Below are 16,703 nucleotides of genomic sequence, written 5' to 3' on the forward strand. Positions count from 1 at the left end.
TGAGGCCTGGTTTTGGTAAACACAAGTGCTGGTCTGGGAAGATCTGCCTTAACCTCAGCTTGTCCCCCTGGCACTCTGCTCTACACCATCCACGTGCTGCACAAGATGCACAGCAACTGCCCTTTTTCCCAGAGATATCCCACACTGAATTAGGATCCAGTCCCCCTCCTGCGTTGTCCAGCTGCCCAACAGCTCATGCAGATACAAAACACACAGAGAACCCAGTTCATGGTTGTCTTTTCGGTTTCATGAGCTTGCCTTTTACTGCTTGCCTTGAAACGGTTTTGTTTAACATCACCAGCTCCTGGTCACGGTTGTCCAGCCAGTATAAAACTGCTATTTATCCATGTTTGTACAGCTACATTGCCTGTGGCTTTGCAATGCAACCGGAACGGAATTGGTTTTTGACTTTGTGGCCCAGCTGTGGAATACCTGACAGACGTCATCTGCAGAGTGTCGACTGAGAGTGCTTGATACGCTCAGACCGCGTTGTGACCAGCCTGCCCTTCCTTGGAAAGCCCTTTGTCTCCATACCTCTGTCACTGCTTGCCTTAGTGTGGTCTTCTTGGGCTGGTCACGCATCCCACCACCTCAGATGAACAGCAGGGCAAGTCACCTTGGGCAGCCAAGTCCCTGTTTAGGTAGCCGTGGCAGCCACGTTGCGGTACTCTGGGTCTATCAAGCATTGCAACGCTCCCACCTGAGAAAACTCCCCTTGCAAACCCAGTGCGCTTACTGACACACCGGCTGCTTCTTCCGACTGGTGGCACTTCGACTTCCCCAGAACTTTAGGGGCCTTTCATCACCTAGTGCAAAATCCACAATTTCTCTTTGAAAACATGGATGAAAGGAGAAGGAAAAGCAAGCTAAAGCCCAAGAGAGCTGATAGCGGGGGCGACATTGCTTAAAATAACTGCCTCAGCCTAGCACAGCACAGAGGGTCTTTCCCAGCGAGGTCAAGACCAGCAGTGGTGGAAATACAGGTCTGGAAATACAGGTGGGGAAACAAGAGCTCATGGTGCCGGTTGCATTGCTCTTTTGTTCATACAGAGCTCAGCTCTCTCCCGAAGAGCCAAGTCTACTGGTCTGGAGGGCTGAACCCATCGCACCACTTAGAGAAAGCACAAGCTCTTTTCTCCTCATTCTCCACGCAGCACGAGTCACGTCCATGCTCCGATGTTCACCCTGTCGCTTGACTTTGGAGCACCTCTGCTTCCCAGTTGGTCCATGCAGCACTGAAGCCCCATATTCCCATTGCAATGAGATTGTTTCTGGGATGGAGCTCTGTACGGATTGGCTGCTTTCCAGTAACATTCCCTCTCACTCACTCCCCACAAAACTCATTCAAACACACACTTTTTTAAAATCCCCTTTTTAGAGAACGAGAACATTGCTGCAGGGCTCAAAAAAACTGCAACCTCATCTAGAATTGAAAGATTAAGAAAACATGACAGTTTCCCAGAAAATTTCAACACTGTCCATTTGTCATCACATCAACGCGTTATCCAGTCATGATTTTCCTGTTGTCCTCCAGAAAACCCTTCTGGTGATAAATGCGTGCCTTGCAATACTATTGCAACAGTTTTCCTCCCCTACTCACCTTCCTGCTTAGGAAGGAAGACAGCCAGACTACACTGGCTTTTTACACTCTTCATAACAGAACTCATTTTATTTTACATCCTAAATGTCTCGTTTCATTAGCTCTGAACCTCAAAGTGGACTAGCAGCAGCTCTTGCATCTTCTGTTCCCTAACCTGTGTCTGACTACGGTCTGCAAACATCACCGACACCACATCCAAACCATACCCCAAGCTCCAGCAGATTCACAATAATTCCTCTGCTTTCAAGTAGAGGGAGCTAAGATGTTCCTGGGAATGTAATTCCTGGGCACACACAGACATTCACGCACACTCACCTTTGTAGACAAAATAAAGAGAAGTATAACAAAATCTACTAACTTTGCAGTCCTGAAGTTTAATGATTTTCATGTGCTTCCCCACATTTGCTAGAAGCTGCATGTACATGTTGACAATTTTTTCCAAGACATCACCACCACCAAAAGCTGCTGGGGCTGTTCCCTTTCCATTTTGGAATCGAGGTAACCCAGCCCTTGATTTTTAAGCACCTTCTTAACAAAGACAATTAGAACTTGTGGTACAGGAAATTCAGGGAGAAAACATAAGGTCACTGCTAAATACCCGTGTAAAATGCGCCTGCCGGTTTCTGGAGTTTGATGAACTTTTATAACGCTCATTGCCGTAATTTCTCATTGAACCTCTGTGTACTTTGGGTTTCAGAGCACTGGATGAGTAGCATCGCGTTCCACACTTATTTCTGTATCGCATAAATAACTTTTACTCTCCCCTTAAGTGTGCTGCCAGATAATTTTAGCTAACGTCTGCTTCCTTGTCTCTTCAGAGAAACTGTAAACAAATAGTGTCTATTCGTCTTCTCCACGCTGGTCACGAAGGGCACACTTCGCTCATTTTGCCTCATTCTTCTCTCCCCGCCCCCCCCCCCCCGCCCAAGATGAGAAAGCAAAATACATTTGCACAGAACTGGTTTCATGCCTAATCATCAGTTATTGTTGTTGTCAGTAACTTTTCTAGCTCTGTTAAACCCTCTCAAGACGAGAGACCTGCACGCATACGTGAGGTGGAAGCATTCCATGGGTTTTCGCAGTATCACAATCACGTTTTCTATTGCATTGTAATGCCTTACCTAGTGGCACCTAATGCTCTTTTCGAACGATGGTGAATTTTGAGCTGATCCTTGCAGAGACCTGCAGATGCAGATCTTTGCAGAGTGCGAACAGCAAATCTGGGGGCCCACTACTCCTGTGTCTGCGCCACCGACATCCCCCTTGCCCCTCAGAGCACTCATTTTGTTTCACCTCTGTCTGCATGGCTTTTAATTGGACACGGGATTGCCCTATTGTTCATTATAAAAAGGTTCTTCCATAACTCTGCAGCGTCCGTGTTTTAGATTTACTCAAGGTAGTAGAAATCATGAATTACAAAGCTTCTCGGTTTACCCTTCAGGCCTTCTAAGCTGGGGGCAAAGGACTTCATGAGTATCCACCGAGGAGCTGTAATTGTGAGGGCATTTTAAAGGCGAGCTGGTTGTACAAAAGTAGTCATAGCAAAATAATTTAGGCATGCGTAGACAATCCTATGCACAAACGTATGGAAAAGTACCTACTTTCTTGCACGTGTTAAACATGCATTAAAAGAGAGAATAGAGAAGGTGAACTCAGAAAGGGTGTGCCTTGTTGCAGCGTGAGAATCGCCCAAGCCATCCAGCACCAAAACTGTAGAAAGCGTGTCTGCATCTTACTGCGAGTGCTGCAGGAAGGCTTATAGAGTGCAGCGCGATGGTTGCATAGGGACATTTCTTCTCTTGGAACTGCCGCTCCTAGTGTGGTGACCTTCTTGGTTTTATCCCAGCTTCAATCAGTCTTTCAGCGTTTCTTTAAGGGCGCTCTCATATTTAAAAGGACATTCTACCACCTATGCAGCACTTCAGGTGGATGGGAGGAGAAGAGCCGATTCCCAGGCCAGCCTTATTCTTCGCTTCTCACCCAAAGATGATGGGGATGTTGAGCAGCCCTGGGTGCTGGCTCTACTCCCACCACACGAAGGCTGTGAACACAGATCCTTTTGGTCATATAAAGCAGCACATTTAGTACAGTGCTCTTGACCCGGGATCCGCATACCCAGGCTTTCAAAGGGCTTTTTTCTACAGAGCTGGTGAAAGGGAACCAAAAAAAAGCAAAATCAGAAGATCTATACAGCCGTCTGTAAATGAAGTTCCTAAAGAGGTTTGCATTTTCACTGCAGAGATTATTAAGGCTCCACAAATCATGGAGGAGTAAAAACTGCTTGTCCAACCTATTTTCAGAGGCAAAGGTGAATAGGAAGATAAGTTTTGCCTGGATGAAAATACTCCTCAGGACCACTATCTGTAGAGCACTGTTGGTTCTCATGCAGTGTCCCCTACTTCATACTCAGATTCCTGCTTGTGTCCAACACAGTCATATTCATTCTTTTCCGTATTTATTTCTTCAGGTCCTTTGTTTTTCATGAATTCCATCACATAGTTGTTTTCAGTGGAGGAGATGGGTTCCTCATAATGAGCCATACTTTCATGCCTGGAAGCTGCTGCTCTCGAGTTATGTCTGAAATCAAAATAAAATATGAAAGAAGAGTTGCAACCAGAGTAGGCAAAGCATCTCCCTCCAGTCTTGCTCAAAATTCTGATGGCTGTCTGATTCAAACCCATGTAAACCTGGGCCATTGGATTATGACAGTATTCTGAAGGAGAGAAGCTTATCCTTTTCTTCCAGGTGGCAGGAGAACCTTGGACATTATAGCAGCATTGCCTCCAATCCAGGGAGAGTTACAGAGGCAGGAAGAAGTATGTCAGCAACACAAGGATTCCCATAATTTCTTGGAACAGCACAACCTGACAACTGCTCTTTGCAAGATAAACATATGTGTTTACACACACACACATATATATATATTTTAAAAAGTGGTGAAGGAATGGCAAATGGTGAACTGAACGCAGCCTGCATCCACCATGTGGCTTATGGCATCTAATATCTTTAAAATTAAGGTAAGTCCTGCGAGGAGAAATGCCATCACACCAGTTATTCAGTTGCCCAGGGTTCAACTACTACTTGAGCATGCTGCTTTATAAACTGCTCGGGAAGCACAGCACCTGGAAAAACACTGTTGGCATGTTCTACCCTGGCACTCAAGTCATCCGCACTTTAATTAACATCCAGATAGGTCATTCTCCTTGTATGTGTCGACTGGATTATTAGGCTTTCCAGTATGGCTTGCATCGGTTACAAGTAGGATCAGGATGCTGAAACCTGAGTTTAGAAATAGTTATAGCTTCCTGCCACGGCTATGATTAAAAGGTTCAGCCGAGGATATTTCGGGGGTAAGTCGGAGTCTAATCTGTGCATCGGGAGCCTTAGCTCTCTAGAAGGGGAATTCCTGTTCTTTGCATTTGAAAAAACACTGGGAATTTATCCTTGGCAATAACCTTCAGTAGGCTTCATTGGGCTGAGGAGTTAATGAAGAGCTCTTACTCATTTTTATGATTTAGTATTGCAAAGGAAAGGATCTTTCTTCCTGCGTTATGTGTTGATGTGGAAAGCCCACAGATCATCAGTACAAAGTTCTACTGAGCTAATTTGATCCTCTTCATCCATACTGCTTAAGAGGCATCTCATCTTGACAGATAAGTAGCACCATTGGGTTTTTTTCTGCTCTGATACTGTCCCCAAAGACTCCCCAGTACGTTAGAAAAGGGTTATACTCACAATTTTACTTCATAGACTTGAGCTGGAAAAGAATAATCAGAAATTTGTGTCAATAATTTGTATTTATATTCTCAAAAAAGAATTTCTACTATGTCTCTTTTTGATATAAGAAAGCGACCGCTGAAGACAAAATAAAAATAGGAACATTGGAGATCATGTTAGGTGGGTGATGACTCCTATTCCCAGGATTCAGTCCAAGAAAATGAAAACAACCCATATCCCAGCTGCAGCACAACTGGGTCAAAACAACTGGCCCAAGGTCAAAGGTAAAGTCAAGTTTAGAAACTAGAAGTTCCCACAGTTTTCCTATTCATTAGAAGTTCAATAAAGTACAATTGAGAAAGAGGATATTCTGCATTCCTTAAAAAAAAAAAAAGAAAAAGGAGTGTTTGATAATTATTATTATTATTAATTGGTAGGGCGGAGTTGTAGAAAGGTAATTAAGGAAACAAAAGGGACAAGGAGAAAAGTATGGCCATCAGTATTAAAAAAAACCAAACCAAACCCCCAATATGTTCTCTGTACGCTGCTGAGTGTTATTAGTGAGCAAGGGGACTTGAAGAAAGCATTTGGGCAGGCGTTTTCTAGTATTAGAAATATCTAGTATTTCTCGTATTTATGCTTCTAGACAGAAGCATTCAGTAAATACATCCTATGTCTGAAGGCTAGAAAGGAAATGAATTTCTATTGAACAGGGAGAATTAATGATGACCTCTTTTCCTCCAGGCTTTTACTAAGGGAAATATCAAACAGCAGCTGGTGCAAACAGGTATTTTACAGTAGCAGGACAAGATCAACTCAATACCAGATACATTAAAAGATCTGATCAACAGGCAGCAGAGGAGCACCCGGCAGGTCCTCCCTGACTGCTGTGACTGGTTTTCCCTGAGGAGATGGGGGTTTCTCCGCCTCTTTCGACCTTCCCCCACCTATTTTGATCCATGCACATTTTGATCGAGTGCCTGTACGATGCAGGTGCCAGAGCTTCTACAGGTATTTGCGCGCACAGCCCCAGCCCCAGCCCCAAAAGCCCTCAAAGCTACACCCAAGTTGGCCATGCACAGCGCGTTCAAGGTTTACAGAATATTCTACTCACCATCTTTGGGCTTTCTAATGCAAATGATAAGAAAGATGATAAGGAAAAGCACAGCACCGCAAACCACAGCAATGAGGATGACCAGGTACAGGGGCAGGCGACTCCTCTGGAAATCTAGAGCAATACAGCAGAAGGCTTTCAAACGGAGAAGCCCTCCCAGGTCACAGCAGCAGCCGTTACGTGGCACTGACCACTTCCCTGAGGGCAACAGCAGCCAGCCCTCTTGTGGGCACACAGAGTTGTCCCTGCTCGTCCCCAGGGACGTCTGTGGGAGCTGGCCAGGCCTACTGCATACACATCTCACCCAGAGACTGTGGCCGTAGACACCCAGCAAAGTCTCCTAATGCTGAGGGGAACGGAGGCTGTATGCTGGGCAGAAGAGTTGCACTACACCTCAGGAAATAACAAGTCTCAGCTTTTCATTCAAGGATACTCTTCAGTTCTATTTGGAACATGTTTAAACCTACACTACAAAGCTAGAGGAGGTACAGAAGATCTGCCCAAGTTGCACACTAATGCTTTTCTACTCTTCCCGCTTTGACACTCAAAAGATCAAAATGGACTGTTGTTCGGGAGCACAGTAACTCTATATGCTCCAACTATGAAAGCTTTTTTTACCCCTCCATAAAAACATTCAGAGTCTTTTAAAGAGTGTCCATGAATCATCTAGATCCCTCAAGAACAGCCATTAATACAATTTGCAGCCAAAAGGCAGACCGCTGGTTTTGAGGCTGAAGGTATTGACTACTTAGCGGCCAGTTTGTGTCCCTAATCTCATTCTTAGCTTTGTTTTGCTCTCCACTCACCCTGAGCTGTATAATTCTTTTCTGGATATCCCACACCATTCTCAGGAGTCACTACGGTTGGGGGCAGATCTGCAAAACAAACAGGAGTGAAAGGCCCATGGTGCATTTCCAGTCCTCATTTTAGCACCAGGAGATCCGGGATTATAGTTGTGTGATCAAAAGAGAGTATCTCCATCACCTTTACAAAGCAGTGAAAATAGACAAACTCTATAAATGAGTACTATATATACTCTCTATATATACTCTCTCTATATAATAGTAATAATAATTATTATGTATTGTTATATTATACTCTCTATATATTATAGTGTATATATAGTACTATATATACACATATGATAGATACTATATATAGTATATATAAACCATCTATACTATGTATACACAAACTCTGTATATATATGCTAGATATATATGTATGTCTATACACGGACACACCTGTAATAGTGGTAGAGTCCCATGAAGTCCAAGAGATTTCTGGGGTACCTGTGAACACCAGCTCCGTTTGGTTTTTTGCTGTAAGAACAGTCAACAATTGTCAACATCGTCCCTTAGCTTCTCGTCACCGATGCCGATTCCCACAACCTGCTGCGTGACTGGTGGGGCACTGTAAATTCAGATTAAAACGCATCCCCCGAATACAAAGTTTCCACAAGCTGACCTACTCTAGCCCAGGTCTGAATTCCCACATCCCACAGAAAGAAACTGGGAGTCACAAGCCCTCCCTCAAAACAACCATCCTTGGTCAGGGAGACTGTTTCCACTCGGGTCTGCAGCAGCTTTTGCATCGCTTGTATCTGCCACTAGAGACACTAAACTGCCTCCCATTTCAGCAGCTTTCATTCAGGACCAGAAAACAAGCAAAAAAGCCCTCAAAAAAAAAAAAAAAAAGAAAACCACACACCAAAAAACCGGAACAGAACCTAGAACATCCTATATGGTCTACAAGTTAGGAAATGGTATTTCTAGCAGCCTTAAAATGCATACAGAGCCTCTCATATGGAGACACAACCTCCCTAAGAGCAAGCTAAAAGCCCGCTACGGACCGGAGACTGAGGAAAGGAGGATGTTCTACATTCAGAAACATCTAGATTGAAAACTAAGGCGTATGGATTAAAGTATATTACTGCGAAGACTGTATTCCCCAGCCACAAAATCCACTGCTAAACATGGTGTCAAACCCTCTCCTGACTCCTCGTCCTTGCTGCCAGCCGAAACTGGTGTTACCTCCACCTGTGGTTGGGTGGTGTCTCCCCGAGGTTCTGCCATCCCTCTGAGAGGCCACTGTGGTTGCGGGCAGATCTGCAAGGTGAATGAGAGGCTCACGCAGCAGTTTAGCCATGTTTGTGATGCTGCTGCAATACAGAACTTCTCCACTGGTGCGGCAAGACTATGAGGAACCAGCCACCATCCAGAGGACAAGTAGGGACTGCGTGCTAGCAGCGTTAACAAGCCTGGCCGTCATTAATTCTAGTTCTCTTGCTGTACACATTTTTCATGCAACTGCTATGAAAAATAACACATCATTTCAGCCATAGTCTTCATTCCACTGAGAGCTCAGGAGGCTTTGCCTCTTCCAAAGGTCACCGTGTGGTATCTGTGCTTGGCTCTGCAATCACAGGCTTCACGGCTCTGATGGCCGAGTTACCAACCAAGGAAAGCAGCAAACCTTCCACAAGGCATCCATCATGTACTGTCTTGCAGAGCCTGGATACATCAGAGCACAGAAATGCAGTGTGTTTTCGGAAACAGGTGGCCAGTCATAAGGAACAAAGGCCAGTTTGATTGTTTTTCACCTGCTGAATCACCACCCACGTTCCTCGTCCTCAAAATGAAGTCCTGATTCCTTGTCTAAACCGCAATAGGCAGCATTACACAGCCAGCAAGAATTTCAAAAAAGCCAAAGAGGAATAAATACGTGTTTTAAATATAAAACCTCTTTTGCACCAGAAAAGAGCAGTTCCCCTAAAGAGGTGGAGGGAAACTGAATACAGGAAACAAAAAAGGATAGAAAGCCAGAGCCAGTGATGAGAAGCGCTTCGGAGTGCAGAAGGCCAAGGCTTTTTGTGTTTTCTCCTTTCAGGGAAGGGAAGTAGGAACCTTGTTCCGTTCCAGTACGGAAGGGGTCCAGGTGTATTCCATCCAGCTGTGGCTCTGGGAACTCACCTCTCACCCTCAGCTCAACGGCGTCGCTCTGCTGCACAGCCCCGTCCCCGACCCTGTTTTCTGCCTCACAGTAGTACATCCCGGCGTCGGAGAGCCGCAGGCTGTCCCACGCCAGCTCCGCCTGGCTGCTCAGGAGCTGGGCTTTCCGTCCCGGGCTGCTCCTGAACCAGCGATAGCTGATGGGGGGGGAGCCGCTGGCCACACAGGTCAGGCTGGTCCTGGCTCCGGCCGGGACCGTCAGCCCCAGCTTGCCAGCCCTGATGACGGGCTTGGTCACTGCAACTGGAAGACAAAGCAGATGGGGCCCAGGTCAGGCTGGCCGTGACTGCGGTGGGGAAGGTTCTTCCCCCCCCTCCACGGCAGGTCTTGCTCTGGCTTTCAGTGCTTTCCCAGGAGGAAGAGGGGCACCGCTCTCACATCATCTCTCTCTTCACAAGTTAAGCTTGGCTTAGCTGTGCCTGTACCAGCCATGCCACCCACTGCACCTCCTACACGAAGGCCTGTCCTGCTGGGTTGATGCCATCTCCATTCCTTTATAAATCACCACTGCCCAGGCAAAGGGAGATTGGGCACGTGCTGATGGAGTTTGGCCAAAGAAAATCAATGCAATATCCCAGGGACTTCCCCTCTGGTACGTGTCCCTTGGAAACACTGAACCATCAGATAGAGGTTGGGCCAGGGACATATTGGTAAACAAGAGGCCACAAATCCTCCTCCAGCCCCCAAACCACAGGATGGTGGGCAGAATTCCTCTCTCTGACCTATTCGCTGCTTCTTGCCGGAGTCTGACACCGCTCAGCAGCACGCTCCTGCATCAGAAGCGGGCGGTCACTGCCTACCTGGTCTATTTAATTCCTAAAAGCCTTCCCGAGCCAAGGCTTCCCATCCTGTGCAGCTTCTTTCTTGGGTTTACCTTTAACAACTTCCATTTTAGTGGTGATCTCCTTTGTTATCAGGCTGTTGTTGCTGGCTCTCCAAGTGACCTGGCAAGTGTAGGTTCCCCTGTCAGACACTTCCAGGTTCAGGATGTGGAGAGACACGTTCCCTGGGGCATCCTTCGGCACGCTGACCCTGTCTCTGTACTCGGACAGGAGAATGTGATCGCCAGAGCCATCCCTCCGAAAAATGGTCCCAGAGGTCTGGTCATGTACCACAGTCCACGTGAGTGTTTGCTGCACAAAGTCCTCCACAGGCACATAGGCACATGGCAACGTGGTAGATTCCTTCCACATGCCTTCAATCTCATTGGGACCAGTCAGGTCCAGAAAAGCTGCAGGAAGAACGAAGAAAGAAAATGAAAAATAAAGCAGAGTGAGGGCAGCTCCTGGGAGACGAAGCAGCGGCGAGAGCATCAGCGAGTGGAATCCACCACGTCAAAAGCCTGGGCAGTCAGTGTAGAAGATGAAGGATGGTGTGTTCAGGGATGGGCTAACAAAAAAGGCACGTCATGTGAGGAATCAGATGGGAGAGAGCTGATTGCCAGGGGCACTGCCACGTGCCATGTGTGCAGTTTCCTTCCCATGCTCTGCCTGGTGCTTACTTACAAGCAGGTGAACAGCAGGCGGAGCATCGGAGCAGAATTAGTGGATGATTTAGACCTGAGGGAAGGAGTTTGCCTCAAGGCCGAGTTGTGGAGTTCCCCCGTCACAGCTGGTGTCTGCCCTCGCACGTTAACAGCAAACCACAGGTTCTATGGTTTTCCCTCCTCTGCTGCCTGTTTGTTCTTCTGAAAGGTGCTGCTTTTTCAGACTAAGCTGAATTTAAGCAACAGATCAAAGAAGTCCAAAACTCTTTACATTTCCCTATAAAAATGAGGTCTGTGGACTTTGTCACTCTTCGGGAAGAGCCTATGCTTCCATAGACACTTCTTTACCCTTTTCTTCTGGTTTCCAAACCTCCCCCTTCCTGGGAACACAAGGACTAACCAGACCCTTCACGCTGGGCTGCTCACTGTGCTCTGTGAAATAACCGTCACAACATACATGGGATCTTCGTACTCCAAGTACATGAGCAGCGTTTCCATAGCCTTCGTGCACCATCGCACTCCACAACCACTGGATTTGAAACAACTGAACACCGAGGCAGCAGCAAAGACATTGGCCTTTTTGCCGTATTTCTGTTCCTGAAAGAGAACCACCCCCTGAACAAACACACACACAGACACACCGGTGCCAGGGAAGGAACTGCCCCGTCAGGAGACCTTTCCGTACACTCACCGTTGCAGAAGAGAAGAGGACTCAGAAGCACAGCTGCTCTCACCAGCATTCCCATCCTTCCCGGGGCTGCAGCTTCTCCCTCTCGCGTAGAACAGACCTGCTCTCTCCAAGTCGGGGGTGAACACTTTCCTTCCTTCGCTCACTTTGTCACCAAGAACCCAGGACAGATGATGATGTTTTTTCCTTCCCCTTTCTCAGAAAAAAAAAAAAAAAAAAAAAAAAGCGCCTCCGTGACTACCGTCAGAGGTGCGGGCAGAACAGAAGACCTCAGGGAAGGTGAAAAGAGGAAAGTTTAAGGATTACTTCTACTCTATTTCACATTTTCTGCTGAGTAGGCTTTTTCCCCTTCTGTTTTTTAATTCGACTTCAAAAAAAGAAAAAGAAAAAAAAGAAGTTTCATTTGTTTCTTTTATTACTAAACACCTATTTCTCCCGCTTTTCCTCCTTGCACTGCTTTCTAAATAATTTTAACTTTTAACATGCACGTTACATACAAGAAGATCTAAGAGAGTACTCTCAGGAGCCAAACCACCAAGGTCCTTACTATTCATTTTCTTACCGGCTTTTTGACGGATCTCGCCTCTGTGTTTTAAATTAAGAGTCATGAAACGTCCTAAATATTTACATTGCCAGTGTGACACAAATAATCATTGTACTTCCCTTCCAACTGACGTACTCGACTCTATTTCGTTATATCCCACTTAAGAGGTAGAGATTTTAGGTATACAAATCTGAAAAGAGAAGATTTCCAAGAGCTGCAGGCAGCTGGTTTGACCATCCCACTCTGCACCACAGATTGATCCTCCTTTCGCATGTAGCAATTTAGCTGCTAGGTTGAATTGATTAATTGCATTCAATTAAAAGCAGAGATTAGAGCCATATGCACCTGCATTTCCCTGTGGACAACTTTGGAAACAGGTGAACAATTAAATGCCTAGAGAGGAAAAAAAAAAAGGAATTTATCAAAGTAGAAAATCTTTGAGACTCCGAAATCGTGACTTCTTAACTGTAATGAGATGTGTTATTACTAATTAAAGGTAATATTAGTTATAGTTAATCTGTATTATTAAGTAATTGAGCACTAGACTCATCTAGAAGTATCTATTCTCTACTGAAACATTACCTTCAAGAGATTTCACATGTCTTTTTCTGCCTTCTGCAGCTCTTAATTTTTCTGTTGCCCTAATGACAGAAATCTCTTCTGCTTCATTGTATACAGCTAAATCGATGCGAGCACTTTGCTGTTGTTACATCCAAATTTAACATTTATAATGCAAGTAACCAGAATAACTGAATGCGGTCAATAAAATCCCAGACCATGTTCTAAAGTACAACCCTCCTTTAACAGTCGTGAGACGACATTTGCTTCTGTGGAAGCGCAATACCGGAGACCGGAGCATCAATGCTGCTGCGTACCTGATTCCGAAGTAGTGGCAACGTGGAGACAAAAAATATTTCATATAGTCTTATATATGGCTTAAAGACAGCTCCACCTGCATTGTCATTGATAGGCGGCTTCATTAGACTATGTAATTTAACGTTAAAAACAGGAGGTTTGTGTGTACAGCCCTGGGACCTCTGATATTATCTTATTCCTCTTCTTTCAAGGTCTTTGTTTTCATTGCCATTGCTTGCTTTTACATATATTCTTATTTAAGGGTAGTTCATTGTGCAAAACGATGCTTAAAAGCATATATAGAATTATGATTTTTTTTTTTTGACTACTTGTTATTAACATTGATCTAATTATGAGCATGTTACTGGTATGGGTTTGAATTTGATTCTTTTCAGGTTATAACATTCTGATCTCTGTTTCCCCGAAGCTGGTGATTTTGCTACACGCAATTTTTATGCCTTTATTTGGTTAGAAAACCACCATATCCTTGTGGTTGTTTAACGGTCTCGGCCTAGAGAATCATCTCTTCAATTAATTTCTTACTGTTCACTGTATTTGCAGTTATACCTGTAATTAAAGAGGACATCTAACCAGCTTAAGGTCTAAATGCTTCTGCCGATATCCTATATCCTACTTGATAAAGTTGAGAAAAAAGGTTCAGCAGAGATTCAAGAGATTTTGGGACCTGGTTTCACACGCTCCTCCCTTGTAGCCCCGTATTCCTCCATCAGAAGTTTTCCATGAGACTCAACTCCAATCTGCAGTCGCTGGGATGGGGAGAAGCAGGAGAAGCTTGTGTGGGCTGCAGTGTCCACGTACTTCTTGGTTCAGAACCGGAAGAAAAAACAACACGTTGAGTTCAAATTAATGAAACCCCTTCCTGGGGAACACGGCTCCCTGGACAGGAGGGCAGAAGCCTAAACCGACTTGGACTAAGTCATAAGGGAACCTACCACTAGAAGGGTATGTACCAACCAGGAAGCTAAAACTCAAGCTGCTTGGCAAAAAAAAAGCGTGCATATATTTATATATTTATATATAAATATATATATATATATTTACTTTTACATGTTTGGCTGGGGGGACAGAGGCAGGAGAAATCTCTTGTCCTTTATATGCAAGCGCAGACAGCTGTACGCCAAGATGACCCTCGGCAGCAATCTCTTGCTTCTGCTTTGGGGAGCTGTGATAACACGGATACTACTTTTCCAAACGGGATGGCAAAATGTTGGGCATGGGCTGGAGGAGGTGGAATCATACGGCCCGGGAGAGACAGATCAAAATAAGTTTTTCTCATATTCTGGAAAGCTCTGTGTTAGCAAGCGCAAAGTGATATAAGACAAAAAATTGATGGCTGGGCTGGCGTGGTCTGCGAGAGGAGGGCTAGTCTGAAACGGTACAAAAATAATTATGAAAGGAACACGTGAGGGGCACTTTTCCCTTTCTCACACCATGCTTGCCGTGCCTGGGTGTGTCCTGTAAATTCTTGGCACGTGGAAGTCAAGGAAAAGCAACCTTCCATTCCCCAGGTACAGGACACTACAACCAAGCAGTAAAAGCAGCAGCCACGTGCGTTGATGCTGGAGGAGGAAGGAAAATTGCATTATAGTGAAGCAACTGTGGTCACGGGTAACACAAACTTGTTATCCATCAGGTTGCAGTGGTGTAGTAGTCCCATCCAGCTGCTGTTGTACACCACGGGGTTAGCGATCGGCTGCCATCCTGCCTGCTGTGCTGCGGGTATCACTTGGCTGCAGACAGTCTCTCACGGCTGATCCTCACGGAGGAGTCTGGCCGTGGCTCCCGGTGATGACGCCGCTGCCGTCTCCTTGTCCTTATCTAGAAGCGGAGCAGCACTTTTTCATATTATCGTCCTTTTTCTTGGCACTGGAAGTGATGAATAGAGTTCTTTACTTCTAGGAAAATCCCACAAAAACCGTAAAGCCCCCAGTGCTGGTTGACCTCAGCACAGGCTCCGCACAGTGTGCCATGCCCGGACCAGAGGTCTGCCTGATGCTGAGGTTATCTGTGCTGTTCCTCGTTTCCTTCTCATCTCCAGTAACATTTTAATCAATACCTTAGGGAGTTTAGGACCTTTCTTACTCATAAGTCTCTTTTTCTCTCTCCCTCCTCGTTTTTTGGAGAGGGAGAGGGCGGGGAGAGCATCTGTCATTCACTTCAGTGGCCAGTCTGGCCCAAACCATGACACGGACTCTACAAAGAACGCTTGTGCTGGTGCACTACAGCTGGCGTAGCTGGTAGAATCCCATTGAGAAATGGCTTTGGGACAGGACAGCGTGGCGAGGGCAGGGCGGGTGCCCGGCTGGCCCCACACCCAGGCACGGGGACACTTGCGCAGTCCTTGGGTGGAGTGACCTCCCCGTGAGTCGGCAAACAGGGAAAGAGTAATCTGGGTGGCCCATCCCAGCTGAAATACGAACTCGTCCCCAAAAAAGCAAAGGGAAGGGTGATAAAAAAAAACCAGCAGAATTTACCTCGTAGGTGGTTGTTATTAACACGCTTTCCAAAGAGTGCTGGGAAGTTTTGACCAGGCAGAGAGTTACAAAAGCCTGAGATACGGGAAGAGCTGGAGTGGGTACCCCGGCAAGAAGAAGAACTGATGAAAGGGCCGAGAGGTGCCGTGTCAGCTGGGGGGGCAACCGCGGCCGCAGCAGCAGGTACAAGGCTGAGGATGGGATCCTGCAACGCGGGACCACCAGTTACGAACAAGCGACAGGGACCCCGGCCAACCTTTCACGCTGTCTCTGCGGGAGATCACAGCCAGGGAGAATTGCACGCCACGGCTGAACCTTACTGGCAAAAAAACCAGGGCAGAAATCAGGGCAACGGCTCTAGAATAGAATCGTTGGTTTCAGCAATGTTTTTCCTGTTTTAAACAAACACGTGAGTAAAAGGACGAATCTAGAAATCAGAATAGAAGTAACGTTAAAGGAAGAAGGCAGAGATAAGTATTAGAGGATACTCAGACCTGTCTGATAACCAACCTCAACAGCCGTAGTCCAGTGAATCTCAGTACACCCCATACCATACACCACCTTGAAGTGCTCAGACCTTCCTTTCAAAGGAAAGGAAATAAAGAGATGATGGTACATGTCTATGCATAAATATACCCAGTGCTGATTTAAGCTAAGATATAAAGTTTGTCTGTTTATTATAGAGAAAATAGAAGGAGATGGAAAAACGGAAGGGGAGGGAAAGGGGAGCGAGTATATTGGGTGTTCATATGAAGGAAAATACTCCAGCTCTGGGAACAAAGATAACCACTAATGAAAAGCTTTCGTTAATCTTGTTTTCAACAGGTAACAGAGGAAGTGAGTATCCAAAAAACTTCTGGACTCTTACCAACTTAATGCCATTTCATCCTCCGGGACCTTCACGCAGCGCCCCATCGACCGCTCCAGGGGACTAAAGGGGACAGATGGTTCCTACACCGTGGCGGTGCAGCTGAGGCCGTCCAGAGTTTTCCATTAACCTTGTCCTAATCGCTTTCATCCTATCTTTCATCTTACTCTCCCTTTCACTTCCCATGGATTCACTTCAGTTCATTTGTGTTCACATAGACCTCAGACTACTCAGAGGACACCTCTGCTCCTCTGAGTAATGTCAGAGGATTCAAGGATTTGAAAGAGCAGTAGCATTTGTTTTGCTGAGCTTGGGGCACGGTGGT

General features: G+C 45.8%; 1 protein-coding gene across 3 annotated transcripts; it reads right to left on the reverse strand.

The window, feature by feature from the left end:
* Window positions 1–1,951: 1,951 nt before the first annotated feature.
* LOC128914789 (V-set and immunoglobulin domain-containing protein 4-like) lies at window positions 1,952–15,751 on the reverse strand. Of its 3 annotated transcripts, XM_054214365.1 has the most exons (12): window positions 15,511–15,751; window positions 14,656–14,854; window positions 13,701–13,836; window positions 11,620–11,808; window positions 10,317–10,673; window positions 9,404–9,685; window positions 8,465–8,539; window positions 7,676–7,753; window positions 7,238–7,306; window positions 6,432–6,545; window positions 5,336–5,357; window positions 1,952–4,177 (listed from the first exon to the last, which is right to left on the reverse strand). In XM_054214365.1, the coding sequence occupies exons 4-12, from the start codon at window positions 11,672–11,674 to the stop codon at window positions 3,982–3,984; spliced, it is 1,248 nt and encodes a 415-aa protein (XP_054070340.1). In that variant the 5' UTR covers window positions 11,675–11,808; window positions 13,701–13,836; window positions 14,656–14,854; window positions 15,511–15,751; the 3' UTR covers window positions 1,952–3,981. The 3 variants fall into 3 exon arrangements, with proteins under 3 accessions (XP_054070340.1, XP_054070342.1, XP_054070341.1); XM_054214367.1 differs by lacking the exon at window positions 8,465–8,539 and having other exon boundaries at window positions 15,511–15,750; XM_054214366.1 differs by lacking the exons at window positions 13,701–13,836; window positions 14,656–14,854; window positions 15,511–15,751 and adding an exon at window positions 12,506–12,532.
* Window positions 15,752–16,703: the final 952 nt, after the last annotated feature.

The sequence above is a fragment of the Rissa tridactyla genome, chromosome 9, assembly GCF_028500815.1.
Source record: "Rissa tridactyla isolate bRisTri1 chromosome 9, bRisTri1.patW.cur.20221130, whole genome shotgun sequence".
In the NCBI taxonomy this organism is placed as follows: Eukaryota; Metazoa; Chordata; class Aves; order Charadriiformes; family Laridae; genus Rissa; species Rissa tridactyla.